This window comes from Rhamphochromis sp. 'chilingali' (assembly GCF_963969265.1).
Source record: "Rhamphochromis sp. 'chilingali' genome assembly, chromosome: 13".
Taxonomy (NCBI): domain Eukaryota; kingdom Metazoa; phylum Chordata; class Actinopteri; order Cichliformes; family Cichlidae; genus Rhamphochromis; species Rhamphochromis sp. 'chilingali'.
This window is the reverse complement of record NC_137940.1, coordinates 24551584-24570752: the sequence shown is the minus strand read 5'-3', so window position 1 is coordinate 24570752 and position 19169 is coordinate 24551584. Positions and strand designations below refer to the sequence as shown.

General features: G+C 43.9%; 1 protein-coding gene across 1 annotated transcript; it reads left to right on the top strand.

Moving 5' to 3' along the window:
* The first annotated feature begins 2862 nt into the window (after window positions 1-2862).
* On the top strand, window positions 2863-18833 carry synpo (synaptopodin). The gene is made up of 4 exons (XM_080901095.1): window positions 2863-2977; window positions 6542-7750; window positions 11735-13803; window positions 15683-18833. The coding sequence occupies exons 2-4, from the start codon at window positions 7582-7584 to the stop codon at window positions 16952-16954; spliced, it is 3510 nt and encodes a 1169-aa protein (XP_080757221.1). The 5' UTR covers window positions 2863-2977; window positions 6542-7581; the 3' UTR covers window positions 16955-18833.
* The last annotated feature ends 336 nt before the right edge of the window (window positions 18834-19169 follow it).

The following is a 19169-nucleotide window of genomic DNA, read 5'->3' as shown; positions in this document are numbered from 1 at the left end:
TTCTAACTGCACAGCGCTACTCAGTCATTGACCTGTGATACAGACTCACTTCACTCAGCATGATAATCATTTAGCTTATAAAATGCGACGCGCATGGCCTGGTGTGTTGTCCATAAATGGAGAGAGGGGATCAGAAGGTCTGTATGTTCTTCCACTAATAAACTCAGACTAAATCAAACCAAACTCCTTTTCTTTTTTGCAACATCCGCTGTTTGTTTGCTTTGGCTGCTGCAGCCATGTGAACACTGATGAGTGCAATTTCAAAACTGTTTAACACCAGAAACTTACTGCATTAAAACATCACAAATCAAAAGCACGAGTGCTGGCAGTGAAGAAACCTCTATTTCCAGAGCAAGCGTCGCAGACTCATCTGCAATTATTATTTCTGATTCCCACATTCTTGAGCTGCATTAAAGAAGGTAACAGCGTGGGCATATAGCTGATTTACTTTTTGTTATGTGTGAATCACATACATACAGTTTATAAATGAGCATGCACTCATACACAGCAACAAAGCAACAACAAAATAGTACTCTGGGGTCCGCTGGCAACTTAGATTCCCTGGCCAGTCTGTGGAAGCAATTTAGGCCACTAACTGCTGTAGTGGGACTTGTGCCATGTAGTATATTTAGTGTATATATTGGATTTGGAAACTTTGTGTGTGTTTAAATGTGTTACAGGCGCCAGGCTGGCATCCAAAACCTGCATGCACTTCAAATGCGAAATGAGTATAGCCTATTAGGCACTACTATGTACTGACACTGTGGAGTAATTAGGCTTTTGGACTGTCTTGTTTATACGCCTCAGACATATAAACATCATCAGACCACAAGCAGACACACCCTGATTCTACCAGGGCTTACTCATCTCTGCTTCAGGCCGCAACTACCCTCTGAGGTAGTTAATGAGAAATACAGATGTCCCATTCACTGAAAATAAACAGAGGCAGAGCTGAAACATGCGTGAGCCTCAACCGAGTTAGTGCTACATACATACCGTATCCTTTAAGAGCAGCAATCAACCCGTTTTAATCCGGAAATGGCGTCTCGAATGAGATGTTAGGAGCACTTCAAAATATTCAAAAGCATGGCGAATTGTCCCAGTGTTTTTGTCTTTGTTTATAGTAAAGCCGTGTCTGTGCATGGCCTCGTAGCTGTATCTCATTACATGTACTGAGAGCTGGTACGGTGGGGAAGAAAGCAAAGATGTATGATTTTAATCAGTTAAGGCCAGAGCGTGCCCCTCTCTAATAACTTCTGGAGATGAATCCAGCTTGAGAGGGAATATAAACCAGATCACTTTGGAAATTCCACAACGGTCCGTTTGCAGCAAGTGCCCCTCGTCTGAAGGAATGCGAGCTAAGATTTCCCCCTCAGCTCCCTGGTCTCCCACATAGACAGCTGCCCTTCAGAGAGTCATGCCACAAGAGCAGAACCGAGCAGGCGGCTGGAGAGGCAGAAAGGGAGAGGAAAGACAGATAGACACGACGGCTAATGGCTCCTCTCCCAGCTGCATGGGGTCCGAGACACATAAACATGTCAGGAGAGGGTCAAAAGGGAGAGAGCATGGTGATGCAGAAAGGGAGACCGAAGGGTAAAAATAGGAATAAGTTGCATGAAGTTGGAAAATCCAGGGCTGATAGATATGTGAGGGAAAGAGAGGGAAAAGATATAAAAGAATAGAGGTTGGGAGCAGAAGGAAAGGCGTTTCCCAGCCTCGAGGAGATGGACTGACAGGACAATCCAGCAGGTGACGAGAAGTGCTGAAAGTCCAGACATGTCGCACCAAAATCACCAGCAAACCACACCTTCGGGATTACAAAAGATGCTGAATCTGTGCATTTGAAAAACACGCCCATGATCACAAGCCCGATTTGAGATGTAGAGACGTGCCTTTTGCTAAACTTTGGGTGACCTGCTCTTTGAAAGAGTGGTGAACCACAATCAGAATAAGTGCACCATTAAATAAGGTTAGCTTGTCCTGTGGCTGAAAGGTGATTAAGATGTTATTCCTAAAGCCTGGCAGCAGTTCAAGATCCATTTTTCAAGCATATGACCTAGCCAAGCAGGCTCCATTGTGTATCCAAAAATCCAGTGCCCGCAGTCAGTCCTCATCTCGCTGAAGGCTTTCAGGTCTCTGCACAAAGGATTTTGAAGTAGAAGGTGAAACGCGTTCACGCAGCTTTATAGCGTTCTTCTATAAATCTACAGATCTAATCATTTTAAGGCTCAGACACTTACCAGATGTTACTGACATTTTATGGTACTTGAGGGATCCTTCGAGTATGTAAATCTTTGGCGATATGGAGTGCACGTCCATAATCTTAAGATTAACATCCCAGAGGAAAAGGCCAAATGTCGTGTGCTGTACATCAAATATGAATGTAAAGTTACTATTGTGAGGAATCTGGACGTCTGAGGTAAGAAGCTCTGTGGAGTCTTTATGTTTGCATATCTCAAACAGAAATCTGTTCCCTTGACTTTTAATATTTGGAGACATGTAAGAAGTGCATCGAGAAATTCTTGGAGTTTAGAGGAAAACCCAGCCTGGCATTTTTCCTGCATACTTTTCACTCTTTCTTTGGATTTTTTTTTCTGCCCGGGTGTGCACGGTTTGGAAATGGGTCAAGAATGAAACAAAGAAGTGGGGAGAGAACAGAGCGGGGGCCTACTGGTCCCTCAACATCCCTGCGTTGAATATGAAAATATATTATGGCATAATGTGCTCGTTCAGTATGCAAGCTTGAAGGAAACCATATGAAAAAATCCCAGACAAAGAGCCTTCTGTGTTCCAACTGACCCCCCCACCCCCACCCCACCCCACCCCATCCTTCGTCTGCTTCGACTGAGCGAGAGAGAGAGAGAGGGAGTGGGAGAGAAGAGGTAAAAAGGGGAGGTGTGCTCGCACACTCGTAGGAACTGAAAAGGGCCAGTACACACCCTCGCCGCCTCAAACAGCCAGACGCACCGGAGCACAGGTGAGCAGCAAACCTAACCAACAAAAAAAAAGAAGAAAAGGGAGGGGGTGTGGGGGGGTTGCTTTAATGAATCATGGAATTTTATCTTCGCTTGCACCAAACTTTGTCACTTGCAGCCTATTAAGTTTATCTTTATGGGGTAAGAAGACACTATCTTTGCTTGGGGAAAGAGGAGAGAGAGTCCGGGGAATGCGACGAACTGGGGCAGAAGAGGAGGGAAACTCTGAAAGTCTTTGTTTGAGTAGATGACAAACATCTGTGGCTGCTGCTTTTTCCCTTGGCGAAGGCTGTAGGCTTGCAGGGGTTGTTGGGGTGGGGGTGTTGGCTGGCTACATTAGCACTGTGGTCACTGATATCCAAGCCTATTGTCCTGACTGTGTGGAGCCCGCTCTGTGGCCATGTTATAGACTTGAACTTCACTGTGTAACATTAGAGGGTGTATCCAATTAAAGTCCTGACTGGAGACTGTATTGACTTACGCATATATAAGTAATTGCTTCCTGTTAACACAACAGGTGAGGCCCATTAACTGCTTTACGGGGGAGCAACAGGAGGCTTTGTTCTGCTATATGTTACAGTGTGTTACACAGATTAGCAAACTACACCTCCTTTATTTTTGCTGTAATGGGAGATGCTTTGAAACAGCAGAAACCTACTTTGTCAAATGTCTCAGTGCGAACAGAAAGCCAGTAGTTTCCTGCTTGCAACTTTACATTTTTAAAAAGTGTTTGTGCCCGCTGCCTTTGATGTCTAACAGTTTTTCAGATTATGACTGATTGTTTCAAGGAGGTGCCTCCCTCTTGGCACTGGATGACACACACCTACTTCAAGTATTTATTTTCACCTCTTGAAGTTCCCCACCTGTGACAACGAGAGCAGGATGAGCTGCGCGCGAAGCAGACGCTTTATTACAAGGTCTTCCCACTGCATGATTTATGATCGCACTCTCGGCAATGGCAAACAGAGAGAGACATTTGTTCGTTTCATTGGGGACGACTCTTTGCAATGTTTTAGATGTCTGTCATCAGCTTGCACAAGCTGCGGCATGTTAACTATCACAGCCTCTTGAGGAATTATGAAGCAGGAATGCCCATTTTGGAGCACTAGCCCAAATTATTTTGTAGTGCTGCGAGGGCCCTTGAATAGCTCTTTGTTTAAGCAAGAGAGAGTGACTGAGAGAGACAGAGGCCCCGCTAAAGCCTTTAGCCTTTACTGTTAAATTATTTATTTATTTATTTTTGCTAACTGTAAAACATCCCAGCAAAAGACAGACGATAGCAGACACACGGCAGATCTTCCCCTCAGGGATTCAGTCATAAAGGCTTGCAGTTCAAGTCAATGCTCTGACCCGATGCCTCATTATAAGCTGGGTAAATGATACACTTCAAGTCACAGAGTAGGTGGAATGCGCGCTCACCTGACATCCGCTCATGTGCGCCCCGAGCAACTGATGATGTGCAGATGCCGTTACTGGGGTGAAACTACACGCGCTTTGTGAGCTATTAGGTGGATGACACGCATTCTACAAGCTGACTACTGATGCAGATGCGTAATAAACACACAAGACAACAGCCATGAGGGACAAATGAGTGATTAAGGTTTTGTAAGGGTGCCAAAAGCAATTTCTTTTGTGCGCTGTCACTATGTGAGACACGCTGCAGAGGGCAGAGGGATAGATTTGCTGTCTGGTATGAATCCATCATGAGCTGGCGATGGACAGGAACTCTGTGATTACACATTAAAGCAGCCTGCGGGGCCAAACTGTAAATTAGATCCCTGATTCCTGATCACGGAGGCAGATGGGTGGCATAGGAATATTGTGCAGGGGTGGAAGCCAAGCGGGACAGGTGGGCACTGCGAAATACTTTTTGAACTTTAAGGTAATTGGAGACCAGGTGGTGGTGGAAGAGATATCAGACTATTACGTATGGCAAGCACATAATCGCCAGAGTGGGATAGATATCACAGGTTTGTTTGGGAGAAATACAACGTCAAGCTGCGTATTAACAAGCCGCGATGAATAAAAAGTAGAAAGAAAAAGAGATAAAGAAAGGATTGGGACAGATGCAGATTTCAAAAGTCCATATGCTGGTGTTTTGTTTCCTGAGCCAGAGCCTCTGCTCATGTAGAGTTCTTACATCTGTTCCTTGTCTGTCACTTAATAAATATTTGCAGACTGGATCAAAGTTGGCAATCAACCCATGTTTAAACCAGGGGTGTTGGGACATGTCCTCCACACGTGTTCACCTATGTTCTCTGTGGAGACAGGAAACAAAGACAACTGCGAGTGAAGAAAAATATCAGAAAACCACTGCAGGAAAGTGACACGGTGAAAGCTAATCTGAAGAGACAGTGTCGCTTTCTGAGTGATCCAAGCACAGATCGCACATCTGGAGGAATCAAAGAGCGATTGTCAGAGTGTCTAAACAATACCAGCCTTCATGTCACTTGACACGATCATGCCAGTAAGCTAGGATTGTTGCTGGGTTGTTTTTTTTTTTACAGCAGGGAGGTGGGGCAGGGTTTTGTTTGGGCTGATTGTGTCCAGGGACTAATGTGCAGCCCTGCTATGAATTTTCATGACTCAGTTGTTATTTTACGAAACAAAAACACAGCCTTCAAACGATCCAAACAAGTTTACGGTGCTTAGACACCTCGAGAAAGCAGCATTGCTTTGCTTCTCAGGAATCTCAGAAAAGGCATTTAAAAATAATAAGTGTGAAATGTGTGTGTGTGTGTGTAGTTTTTGAACAAGCCTCCCACTCATGAGCAGTGACTCACAAGCAAAAATGAAACCCCAATCAGCTTCGAGGTGAGGCAAGTCCGATCAAGGACAAGGAGATGTGCAAACAGTGGTTTACCGTTACAAATGTTGCCAGTGGCTCCTGTTGGCTTTGAAGGAGGAACATGACACTGCTGAGCTAAAGAAATACTCTACAGGGTCAGAGTGAAGGAGGATGTGTGCCCACTTAATGTCACTGCAAGATATTCATGTCTTTGTTTCTCTCTTTACTTCACACTGAATGGAAAGCTTAAGTCCACATTCACTTTCTCAGTGTGCTCTATCGCATCGCAGACCCTGAGGCAGGGATAAGTTGTGTCTGACAGGTTTAATACACAGTAGATCCCAAACACTCAAACCTGAATGGACTGCAGCCTTCCTCCCTTCATGGGAGACAACAGAGTTTATCAGACTCTTTTGTTTTTTTAAAAGGCGCCTCTCGTTTCCGACTTTGCACCATTAGTGTGACTGCACTTCAAAGTGAGAAGCCTGATCTTTATCTCTGACTCCTGCCGTCTTACAAACTGAGATAAGTTGAGTTTGATGCTTTTATTTTTGAGAGTAAACTAACTAAACTTTCATCAGAAGAGTTAGGTAAATGATGTTCTTCAGACCACGTCATTAAAAAGTCTTTAAATATCAGATGGCCTTCCTGAAATCGTGTACGAAGCAGTGAAATTATTTAAAAAAGACAACACTGGTTAGATGCATCATACAGTTTTTATTTGACCTAAAATAGATTTGACCTTTGACATAACTGCATATTCTCCTTTTTCTTGCAGGCGCTTCTGGGCATACAGCGAACACAGAGCAGAGCAGCGATCTGTAATCCAACAATCAGCCAAACTGGTGGAACTGTTGAAGTCTTAGCTGCAGCCCATTGATGTGTTTCAGTGGAAGTCAGACCATCCGCCGCATGAAATAGGAATCTTCATTCTCACATATGGCTTTCCTCAAAAGCAGAAGAATGAAATCGATCATTTTACTTTCAGAGACCGTGTCTGGCTTTAATGCCTGAGAAATAACACGGGACACCAGGTGAAAGCAGCCCTAATTGAATGCTTTTGAACACTGAATACAAACCAGCCTCTGCAGTGACCTTTCCAGTATGAAATGCTATTCCTCACACGCACCCAAAAGCAGGAAGCCGCTCATATACACAGCTTCCCTGCGAGCCACTCAAGAGTTATGATCTGTGAGATAAAGGGCAGATCCCTTTTCTCCAAAAGAAAAGTCATCTGCGAGTTGAAGATTGGGGTGCAGGCGAAAAACTTGTTTTTGTGACTAAAATAGAAGAGAAGGAAGAGCAACATCTGGGAAAGAAAAAAAAAGGAGTATTAGTGAGATGTGAGTAGAGAAGCTTGGACTCTTTCTCAGCCCTTCGTGCCAGAATTTTAACACAGCACAACAATCTTGTGCAATTTTCGTGGCATTTATCCATGGGAGCTCTTCCAATGCTCATCGAAGCTGACCCTCCTGGGAGGTCCCATTAGATGCAGGATAATACTTCATGAAGACCAAAGAAAGAACACGCTTCTTCCGTCAAATTTCGGCTGTCTGCAGGACAACATTTGGAAGAATTATTGCTGAAAGGGGAGCCGTGACCGGAAACAGAAACTGGGAAAACTGAGCTACTACCTTTCACTCATCTTCTGCGTGGGTGTTTTCTTTCAGCTAATTCACTGTTTGCCAGTAAGGAGTAAAACTTCATCTTTCACCAGTTGCTTCATCCTATTGGGAGAGGAGGCTGAGCCGAGCGGGACAAAGCACTAGCGTTTCTCCCTCCCGCGTTGAGGGCTTGTTCCTGCTGCGACAGACGGCGATGGAGATGGAGAAGGGACATACGTCTATCAGGAGAGGGGTGAGCTGGAGCCCGGGGGGCTTGAGAAAACCTCTCCAGTTAACTCAAGACGTGCAGACCCGTGGGACAGACTACAATGCGTCATGGGAGAAGACAGGATTCAACAAAGAACACATGAGCCGGAAAACAAGTAAGTGCTTGTTTATTTGCTATTTTCTCTCCTTATTTGGACTTCTTACAAGAAAATGTAACTCTAAATGCACATTCAGTGGTTTGTTTCTGAGTCTGGACTCATCAGAGCAACTTGACACAATGAACTGGTCTCTGAGACATCTGTTTCCGTGTCATAAAAATACAGGTTCTCGTAGCAGCTGTGCCAATGCAAGCATGCCTCACTGCTAAAGGACTGTCTTAATATACAACCTGGCCACAGCAATAACAGGCTAACTTGTGGGAGACGTTGTTTGGAAATGCCCCTCTGCTTTTTACCTCTACAGTTGCCAACTTAACTTCAAAAAACCTGTTTTAAAATAGAAATGTTGAATCCATGAAAAGACACAGAAAACATGACTACTGGTGGTGACAAGTTTTTCAGATGCACTATTCAAAGTGAGTAAAAAGGCATTGTGCATTAAGAAAGGTTTCCAGCCTTCAAATAATTGTTCCTGATATGGATCTATAGCCTGTGGGCTTCCAATACCCTTCCTATCACTCATTACTCACCAGTTTCCTCAAATGAAACAGAGATCACTAGAACAACAAAAAGGCGGCGGAGAAAGTGGACAACTGCTCCGGTGGGATCTTTCCTAACACATGAAACAGTAACGCTATGAGCAGGAGAGCATGGTTTCCACCTCTGAACTGGATTTCTTTATTCCTCCCAGGGGAATCTGCTAAGAGTTTAGGTCACATTCAGTCTGGTAGGATCTCAGGACCTCTGTTAATCCTCGTCTTTCCATACCGCTTCACGCATCACCCGCAGGGGCTGGTGCTGTCATCCATGCCTACCCCACAGCCATCACCCGGAGAAAGATAACATCCGACAGGGTAATCTGACCTTTGATACACAAAAGCAGGGTTGGCCTCCCTGACTTAAATCCCGCTGCCGTGAGGGCGGGGGGAGCTTTCCTGTCTGATCTCACCCGTGCTGGGATGAGGTGATGGGGCAGAGGGCAGAGGTAGAGAAAGTTGGAGGTGGAGGAGTAAAGAAGGGTAGGCAATATGATGTAGGGGCTCTTGCATCGCTGTTGAGCGCTGAGTTTTGACTCTAATGTTGGACAGGAAATTCCTATCCCACTCCTGCAGGTTGGAGGCCTTAGGGTTCAAAGAGGGCAGACACTTAGTTGGAGTGTGAGACGTGCACTGAGGGCAGCAAGGACAGAGGACATTAGACAGAGATAAGCTGCTGACTACTTATCGCTGATTGCACCCATCTCCTGAACTTTCAAAATAAAGTGCAGCCTCTGTAAAGCTTTCTAAAATGAAAGACCCAGATTTGTCAAGCAGTCACGTCCCAGTTTTTTTTATACAAATATATATATATAATTAGGGAAGTGGATGTGGAAGTGGAAGTGCGATGGCACAGATCTGAAAAAGTAAAACAACACTGGAGGCTGAGTGACAGACAGCACAGCCTCCAGCTACACGCCCTCCCCGCCTTTCCCCCCTTCTTCCCTTCCTTTCCTCCCCTGCCTGCCTGCCTGCCTGTCTGTGTGCTGGACTGCAGGGAAAAAGAAATCCGATCCCACCTCGCTCCAGAAAGGGGGTGTGAAGCTATCAAGCGCAGTTATTAAATTGAAAACTCTTGTGGAAGTACTACAAAACAGCGGAGCCCTGAGTTTTCACTTGAAAAAGGTAAGGGATTAGACACTAGAGTGGATCCAGCAAGAGAAGCAGGCTTTCAGAAAACTCAAGAAATGTGAGAATATGTTAACACGTTGAAGCAGCTTGTGCTTGTCTGTTTTATGAAGAAATATGACTTACTATTGGCAGTGTTTCTGTAGAAGACGCTGGCTCATAAGCTTAAAGTTATTTCTCCTTATAACTAAAAAGGTAAAGATCACTGAGATTTGTGTGTAATCATGCAATCTGTACTTTTGAGCCTAACCTGAGCATTTTATGTATTTGTTGTTGATTAAAATATACATTTTATGCAAAATAACTGCAGCTTATTTTGTTGTTGGAATTTTCCATAAGATTAGCTTAAAAACTTGAGAATTTAACGCTAATTAAAATCAAAATTCGAATTAAATAAAAGGTACCGCTTGGGATTTGCTCCTGAAATGTTACTTGATAACAGAGCTGGCTCCCACTCAAGGTAGATGTTTATAGCGAGGACACTTCATTTCAAGCCTCTCTGCTCTGGTATATTCAGGTAGCGTGAATTATAAACAGCAAATAGCTCATAAAAATGGTCACTGGGACCCCTGGTGGTGCTACTGCTTACAGTGACGACAATGATAAAAGGCAGCGAGTCTACATAAAGTACCTGTGAGATAGGTAGGCTCATTTCTGTGTAGTTATGAGAGGACTGCTTGTCTAAGGTGTGGTAATGTGTTTATCCTTGTTATACTGGAACAAATATCTAATATGGGGGATAGATCATGTTGGTGTCAGGTGCATGATTTAATATAGTCTATACTTATCCATTTTTTTTGCAGACATAACCGCCGTCATCATTGTTATCATCACAGAGGATAACTTTGTTAACACGCTGCTTGTTATTACAGCAGGTCCAGGGTGCATGGTTCATGAAAAAAATAATAAAGAGTGGATGGCACACGTATGCTCTTGAACTTTAGCTAAGTTTAAGTAAAAAAAGCTCTAGGATACCTCACAAGGAGCTGATTCAATTACTGAGGGCCAGATTTAGTCTGTCAAATCAGTGACAGATGCATATTATTCCTTTTTACTGGGGGGAATGATCGTGTTGGCTTTACACTCTGTGCCAGGGAAAACTGCATGCCGACTCAGTTCTATAGGACAGCTTTACAAGTGACTGATTTATGCGTAATTATTATGATTGGCACATGATTACATCAAATAATGTAGCTGTCTGGATTCATCACCTTAATAAATGAAAAAAAAAAAAAACAGTCATGGCTGAGCTAGCTGTCTGAGAAACGTCCTGCAGGGATTTTAAATATCTTCCATCAGAGTAACATGCTTTCAGTGAATAATCTACCAGATGTGTCACCATAACGACAAAGAGACTCTGACTGCAGGTTTTTATGGAGCTAAAAAAGGCAAAAGATGCAGCTTTGATTTTCCTCTCGTGGACTTTGAAGAGTGATGTGTTCACTATACTTTAAATGGGAACACTTAATTGTATAGTATGTTTATAGAAGGCAGTGAAAAAATGGGCTAGTTTTAGATTATAAAAATGGTCTATTAAGGGTTTGAGCTGCATTTCTGCACAAATTAAGTACAGAGAGAAACCAAAGACATGCTGGAAGCACAGGCAGGGAGTTTTCTCAGTGGTGGAGGAATGCTCAGGGAGGGACTACTGCAGAAGGAAATAGCTCTGCCGCCTAAAAGGGAGCTCTCAAGCTCAGAAAACAAACTATCATTTATTTTATAATTCCAGTAATCAGCAAACCTATGAAATCAAGGTAAGACACCGACTCGCTGTAATTTCCCTATTTTGCAGCTTTCGACATTGACCTTGATCTTTTTTTGTTGTTGTTTGTTTTAATTTTTATTAACTTTAGTAAAGCAGCTGTTGACATGTTTATTTCAAATGCTTCTCCGCCTACGTCTCCTGGCTCATTGCCTACAGCTCTGGTCTGCTGAGTCAAATGTCCACAAGGTCTTTTTTCCCCTTGCTAGATTGGTTGAAATCAAAAGTACTCTGAAATAATAAAAAAAAAAAGGAAAAAAAAAAGCAATCAAAACCACATGGTGCCAAAACAGTTATGTGGGTTTTAAAGAGAATATTTCTATCCCACACTTGTTAAAAATCGCCCTTTCTGGTTCTTTCTATTTGTACATGAAAACAGTTTGGCAAACTTTAATTACATGCTAGGGAGTTGTCTCTGAATAGCAGCACGTTGCCAAGTCTACAGAGGTCTTACTCCTTTTATTATTTAATATAGACAAGAAGGCAAAACTCCTCTGTCTTTTTCTTTTAGCTGAACTTCCTTTCTTGTGTTTTCTCCTGTGTGTTTCACTTTAGATCTGACCAGGAGTGCCAGTTTGTCAGAGAAGGAGCTAAAGGAGGCTCGCGTCAAGAGTCAGATCATTGCTGCTCAGCTCACCGTCCCTTCCAACTCCAAGTCCAGGGGTGTTCAGCTCTTTAATCGGCGTAAGCAGAGAGTCAACGCCTTCACACTTGAGAGCTGTGGAGAAAGGTCAGAGGAGGACAGAGCTGAGAATGTGAAAACAAACCCCCCATCCAACAAACTGACATGGGCAGAGAGGAGCAGTGAGGAAAAGGACAGAGACCTAAACTTAAAGAACACGACCGCTGACAAGTCGGTCTTCTCGACACCTGCAAGAGTACGCTCAGTGGGCGATATCATGGATGAGCCGGCTAAGGATTTCCACAAAGAAGAAGACACTGATGACCGTGTTGTACAAGAGAGACACTTCCTCCCTGTCAAGGAGGAGCAAGAGGAAGAGGCACGACATCAATTTCACGAGGATCTAGAGGATGAGGCCGAGCGTGAGACTCCGCCAGGGAGTAAAACCACTGATGTGATAGTGTCAGTACATGCTGAAGGAGAAGCAGAGATAAATGGGAGGCAAACAGGGCCAGATCCTGCTGGAAAGCTTCCTAATGGCTGTCATGGCGCCTCTGGTCCTGAGAAGGTGTCTGTGCCCACATCTAAGCAGGCAAGCTCCTTCATCAATAGAACTGCCAGACCTTTCTTTTCTCCGCCCACGGTGCAGTCTCCGGAGACCGTCAGGCCTGTCATGGACATCCCCCCTCCTCCTTCCTACTCGACACCTCCTCTCCCTGCTTTTACTGTCCCCCAGCCTGTGGTGGCCTCACCTCCCCCTCCGCCTCCGTCATATCCCACACCACCTCTACCTGCTTTTAAAAACCAGCCCCCACAGACTTACTACTCCAGTCCACCTCCAATGTCTCCTGTCATATCTCCTTCTTCTCCTCCACCATCCCATTTCTCTGCTTCCCAGTATTCACAATTGCCCCATTATGGCCCCCCCACAGCCCCGAAACCCTCCACTTTTGTTCCTAAGCCATCAGGGGAGAGGGAGATGACAACACCAATCAAAACAGGAATACTTGAGGAGGGTGCTGCCAGGAGGGCAAATAAAAAGTCAATGTTCACATTCAAAGAGAAACCGGTGGTCGCTCCAAACCCTGAGCTACTTTCTCTAGTGCAAGGGGCGGATGAAAGAAAGAAGCATGGACACAAATCTGTCCCTGAGCCAGGATCTGAAGAAGAGTTACTGGCTCTGGGTGCAGAAGCCTCCAACTTCCTCGCCAAGGAAGAGGACAGGACAGAGGGAGCAAGAGCTCCAGAATGGGCCTCTTGTCTCAAGAGCTCAAGGACCCGACCGAGGGCAGAGCACCAACCGGAGCAGTCGCTTACAAATGTGTCCGGAAAAGGTGCTCAACTGTTTGCTAAGCGTCAGTCCAGGATGGAAAAATATGTGGTTGAGAATCAGAACGCAGGCCAAATTAGATCTCCTTCTCCTACAATGTCTCTGCCACCATCTTGGGTTTACCCATCAAACATGCCTGGTAGGGTCAAAGCTATTGCTAAAAACTCTGACATGTGTGCTCAACTTTCACAAAATCTCAAGGCGCAACAAGCAGTCAAGCAGAAACCAATGAAAAAACCTCCACCACCAGAACCAGTTCCAGAGCCGCCGCCTTTGGAAAATGGTTGCTCCAAGATAGAGATGGATCTGTCGAGGCACCGGCCATACCAGCTTAACTCTTCTCTCTTCATCATTAACCCAGTCAAGGACCCCATCAGTACCCTACCCAAAGGAGCACCACAGGCCAGGAACCAGCTCGCCACTCCAACTTTCTCCAGACAGACTTCACTCCCTAACAATCCTCCCTTTAACTTCAGTGCCCAGTGCATGTCTCATCAAATACCTCTCAGCCCTACAGGAGGACCAGATTATCCTTCAAATCCGACATCTGGTCATCCGAGGATCAGCTCTCCGATGTCTGCTTTTTCTCCAGACAGGGTGTCCTCTCCCCGGTCATCAGTACAGGCACCAAGGCCCACATTTTCTGCCAAAAAGGCAGGGATTGCACCGCAGGTGTGGAGACCCTCTTTGTACCGTTTTTAGAAAATGTGTTGAAAGAAAATGTTTGGTTTTTTTTAGATACTAAACACATGATTGCAGAAGTGATTTTGATAGGGCTAAAACTTACGATTCATTACACTGCCTGTTTAACGTGTGCCTTCTTCTTTTTCTTGTGCTTCTTATTACTATAATCCCACACATTATAGAGAATTTATGTGTCTCTTAGACACTATGTAACATCTTCATCAAACTACTGACAGATTAACAGTTTTAGCCATGGCTATCTGTGTCTTATCTTCTGTTCAGTGCATATTATTTGTCTTTTTTGTCAGTAAAAAAACCCAAAGACTGGTAATTATCCTTCGAAAATGTAAAATGTGCCTCAGCGTAATGAAAATCAACTGCCATTCCCAAAGCCGCGAAGCACATCAGCACTCAAGAACGTCCATTTTCAGCACATTTTAAAATATGATGAGAAACAGCCTCACACTTTTTTCCACTGGGCACTCGGGTGATGCTGCTTCACAAAGCACTTTAACAGATGGTCTAGCATCTGCTTTATGATCTACGATTTGCAATTTAATGCTGTTCACTGACATGAAAGTTGCAGCAAGAGAACTACTTTTCTATCGTTATGCCTTCATGCTAATTTACTCTGCTTTTCAGCATGCTCTACTTAACTATATGGTGTGTGCCTGAATTCTTTGGTGTTTCAAATCTGCCTGCTATATACATATTTTTGTTTTTCATGACTTGAAGCAGTAGTTCCGTCATCAAACGCTGTTGTTTCAGAGCACAGGGACTGTGTCTGTTTCATTTCACAAACCTTGATTCGCTGCTCTTTTCCGTCTGTTCTATCCAATTGTTTTATGTACGACTGAACCTTTTCTTCCTCTGATTAAAGCTTTATGCTAACCCTCTACACGGATTCCATTCTGACTTTTTTTTCCTCATTTCCTGACTTCACTGGCTTTTTCCAATGTTAATTGTTTGTCACTTTCACTCTTTTGCCTTTTAAGGAATCACTGGAAACACACTAATAAAATTTATACCTCCTTGAAGTACACAGATAGCTTGCGGCAGGGGGGGGCAGATCTGTTTTGTTACACAGCGTGTGACATTTAAAGTTCTGGGGAAAAAAACTGAAGATTTCCATTACAAGATGTTTTTTTCCCCCATAACAATTTGAGTTATGCGTGTTCATGTTAAGGCCTGAACTCTGCCCTGGCTGGCCTTGAGGGGGTCAGAAATTTAGACAAATGCTATGACTCCTGACCTAGGCCTTATTTTCTTTCAAAGTAGCCTCGAACATTTGAAATATGACCATTAACATTCGTCTTATGAGACCATAACTTCTCGGGAAGGTGATCCTAGCAGGTTAGTTTCATCATAATATCATACTGAGTGGGAGTATTCCCTAATTAGAATAGACATGAGATGGATGCGAGCCTTGCTTCTGTCAGGTAACTACATATCTCTGCAAAGGTTATCCTCTACGTGAAAGCCAGATGACAGTAACCCGAGAGAGACACTTAAGACAGGGCCTGTGTGGGCTGGTAGCCAGGGGAGGCTGGATAAACACATACAGATGGAGGGAGTGCACAAACATAACCTGAATGCTGCTGAGGCACAGGCTGGGCACAGTTTTATCATCACAGGTTCACTTATTAAGTTTACCTAGTTGATCTTCTGGGTGTATTGTGTGAAGTTTCATCTGAACAGACTCTCCGAACAACACATCCTGACACAGTTTAATTAAAAACCTTTTAGATTCATTTACTTATCCACATGCTTAACAATACTATAGCCTAACTTTTTGTGTATTTAATATACTGTGTTTTTGAATACATATTTCTAAGAGATTAAAGAAACACTTGTCCTGATCCAACAGACACCAAAGGAGTCCACTCCTGCTGAAGTTCCCAGTGAGACATCTACACCGACCAGGACACGTAACCTCACAGGCAACCCGGGCGGCCCAGCTACTGGAAGCTGGACTTCTAGCCTCCAAACAAGCCCACCACCCCTCACAAGCTCCATCCGTTCAGTCACGTCCCCTGTATCGTTTCGTAATAATTCAAGATGCCAATCGCCTATGAGCACTCAGAATATCCTGTTTTCTACAGTTACCTCCACTTCCACATCCAGACCCTCACAAACATCTACAGCCACCTTTCCACGCTCTCCTCCTTGGGGTTCAAGATGTCAGTCCCCAGTGGTCAGCCAGTCCGCTATCATTTCCCCAATTCCTGCTTCCCAAACTTCTACATCTCCTTCTCCCCTTTCTCCTCCTTGGGGTGTAAGGTGCCAATCCCCAACGACCCAGAACAACAAGCCCTCCACTGGTTTCTCATTTTCTTCATCTAAACCTCCCCAATCATCTACAGCGACTTCACCACACACACCTCCCTGGGGATCTAGATGCCAATCCCCAGTGGTGAATACCCAGCCTTACACTAGCTCCTCAGTTCCTACGTCCAGACCTTCCAAAACAAATGTATCCACCCCTCCTTGGGGATCAAGATGCCAATCACCATTAGTAAGCCAAAAGGTCCAGTCCTCTAGCTTCTTAGTTTCCACATCCAGACCATCCCAGCCATCTACAGTCACATCTCCTGTGTCTCCTCCATGGGGCTCACGTTCTCAGTCTCCTTCACACTTTCAAACCAGTTTCTCTCTCTCTACCACTAAACCTCTTTACACATCCTCCGTCACCTCTCCTGTTTCCTTGACCAAAGACAGTCGCTGCATGTCTCCCACAGTTAACAACTTGGACTCTAAAGCCAACCATCGCCTGCTGGCCAAAAATATCATCAATGCAGCCAAACGTAAAAACAGCCCTTCTCCTGGTGCACTAAGTGGTCACAGTCTTCCCATCTCATCACTGAGCTACGACGGTCAGAAACCACCCGTCAACCTCTTCCAGTCACGGTCACTGGGGGCACAGTCCCCTACTTTCACCAGCCCTCCCCCAACTCCAACTCAGAGAATCTGTTCTCCTGTGCGTCTCTACAACACTCGCTCCCTGACCGACTCCGACGCATCTGTTGAATCCGAAGACTCAGGCCTCCGCTCGCCCGGCCTCCACTCCTACAACACTTGTCCCCGCGGCTGGGGCGGCAGCCTGAGGGTGAAACGAAGTACCATCTCCACTGACCTGTGAGGGCGTTATTGAGTGTCGGCAAAAGCACAGTTTCTGATTTCATAGAGTTTTGTGGAAGTAGATCACCAAGTAACTGAGTTTCTAGAGACATTTCATCAGACTAATGTTAGATAAGTACTACATAAGTAACTTTGATTGCAAATCCTATAATGGTATATGTTGGGGCAGGGATAGCTCAGTAGGTAAAGTGGTCGCCCCATGATCGGAAGGTCGGCAGTTCGAATCCACTTAACGGCTACCCTGAGGTACCCCTGAGCAAGGTACCGTCCCTACACACTGCTCCCCGGGCGCCTGCTTAGTGGGCTGCCCACTGCTTCACTGAGTGAATGGGTCAAATGCAGAGAAAAACAAGTAATTTCCCCATGGGGATCAATAAAGTATCCATTATTATTATTAGTATTATGTTGTATCGAGGTAGTTTATAGTATTTCATATGGCTCACATTCGTAGTATGGCCTGACAAGAACAAGCTTTTTACACAACACAGTTGCTGTGGCTTGTATGCTTCTTACATGCCAAAAAAAGTGCAAAAGACTCAAAATAACCAAAGATTTTTCAATACATATTATACTTTCACAACAAACATACAGAATCTTCACTGTCGATACTGTGTTTGAAAAGCGTTTGAAGAAAAAGTATCAGTTTTAAACATCATTAATGAACTATTGTTATGATGCAAGTAGAAAATTGGGGTTGAGACCTAAAAATGTTGAAGAAAATGAGTAACATGTAAATATACCCCTCAAGTGAGTTTAAACTGCTTTGGATGAGGCATTCTCATAGTACAAAAACACAGCAGTATTTAGGTAGCACACACTCATTTATTACCAGCTGTAACCACTGCAAAGTAAGTAAAATGCATAAATATCACAGTGCAATAATGAGTTTAGCAAAGCGTATAGATGTTGCTCTGATTTGCTGAAATGAATGTAAGCTTTATAGACAGACTGACGAAGAATGACAGAAAAAAAGGGAATGTTAAATACAGAGACTTATGTGGAGGTAAGACAGGGCATTGATACAACTGTTCAATCAAACACTGTTTCCGAGTTCCAAGAAAGATGTCAAAATTGTTGTATTTTTTGTTTCTTTTGCTGTTGTCGACAGAAAAACGGTTGATTAAGGTTTGAGACAAGGAATGGATTAAAATTTATATATTTCACTGAGAGCCTGTTCGAGAGGAGTTCAGAAGTAAAAGTGGATGTCACACAAGTGTGTGCTTTTATGGAGAGGAGGGAGAAAAGATTTTGAAGAATGTTGTACGTTGTAAAGTGATTGTCAGAAGATGATTGGAGGACCAGTATGTATTTGAAATGCATATAAAAAATCAAATGTATGTTCTCGTTCATTTTTATTGTTTCTCTTCATACTTGATTTGCACTTCTTTTCATTCCATTTCATCAGCTAAGAAGGGGTTGTTCAAAAACTTGATTGCTTTGAGAAGTGTCACTCAAAATGTTACCTTCAAACACTTCTATACTGTAAAAAAATAAAAGCCCACAGCTGGAGAATGCAATATGCTGACATGATGATGGTGGCACTTAGCCGCAAACATAACTGCTGCCAGAACGATGTTATGTTTCAAGTGTGGAGCCATATTACACCACCTTCTCAAGTCGTTTGCTAGCACAACAGATCATTCCTTCATTCCCTGACACTCAGGCCAAAAGCATCAGCACATTTCTAAATATTTACCCTGTTTGTCTTTTGAGTGACGGGGACTCCTGCTACACAGTGACCCGGCTCCTTCAGCAGGATTAGGCCTATCACTGTCACGGCTTGAGTTCAACCTGGGTCACCACTAGGTGGACTGCAGAAGTTCTCAGACTTTAACAAGAATTGTTATAGTTTTGAATTTGAAAGCAGGTTTTTTTTGGAGTGCTTTGGGGGGGGGGGGGCTGATTGCATGCCTGCATTTTATAACCCATGCTGCATAACTGTATGATCTTTGAATGATTTTATGCAGAATAAAAAAAATGCCACACTAGATTAAATATTTTCAGTTTGTCTTTGCTATTGTCTTTTATAAAACCATCACCCTAATGAGGAATATAATTGAAAAAAGAGGGCCCGTTATTCTACCCTGGAACACCACCAAGTCATTGGTTCAGGTATGTGGATGACACCTGGGTGAAAATCAAATCTCAGGACATAACACAATTCACTGATCACATAAACTCGGTGGACCAACACAACAAGTTTACAGAACTGGCGA

Coding starts and splice junctions, on each gene's coding strand:
- synpo (XM_080901095.1), top strand. CDS start 7,582: ATGGAGATGGAGAAGGGACATACGTCTATCAGGAGAGGGGTGAGCTGG. Junction 7,751..11,734: donor ACACATGAGCCGGAAAACAA/GTAAGTGCTTGT, acceptor GTTTCACTTTAG/ATCTGACCAGGAGTGCCAGT. Junction 13,804..15,682: donor AGGCAGGGATTGCACCGCAG/GTGTGGAGACCC, acceptor CTGATCCAACAG/ACACCAAAGGAGTCCACTCC.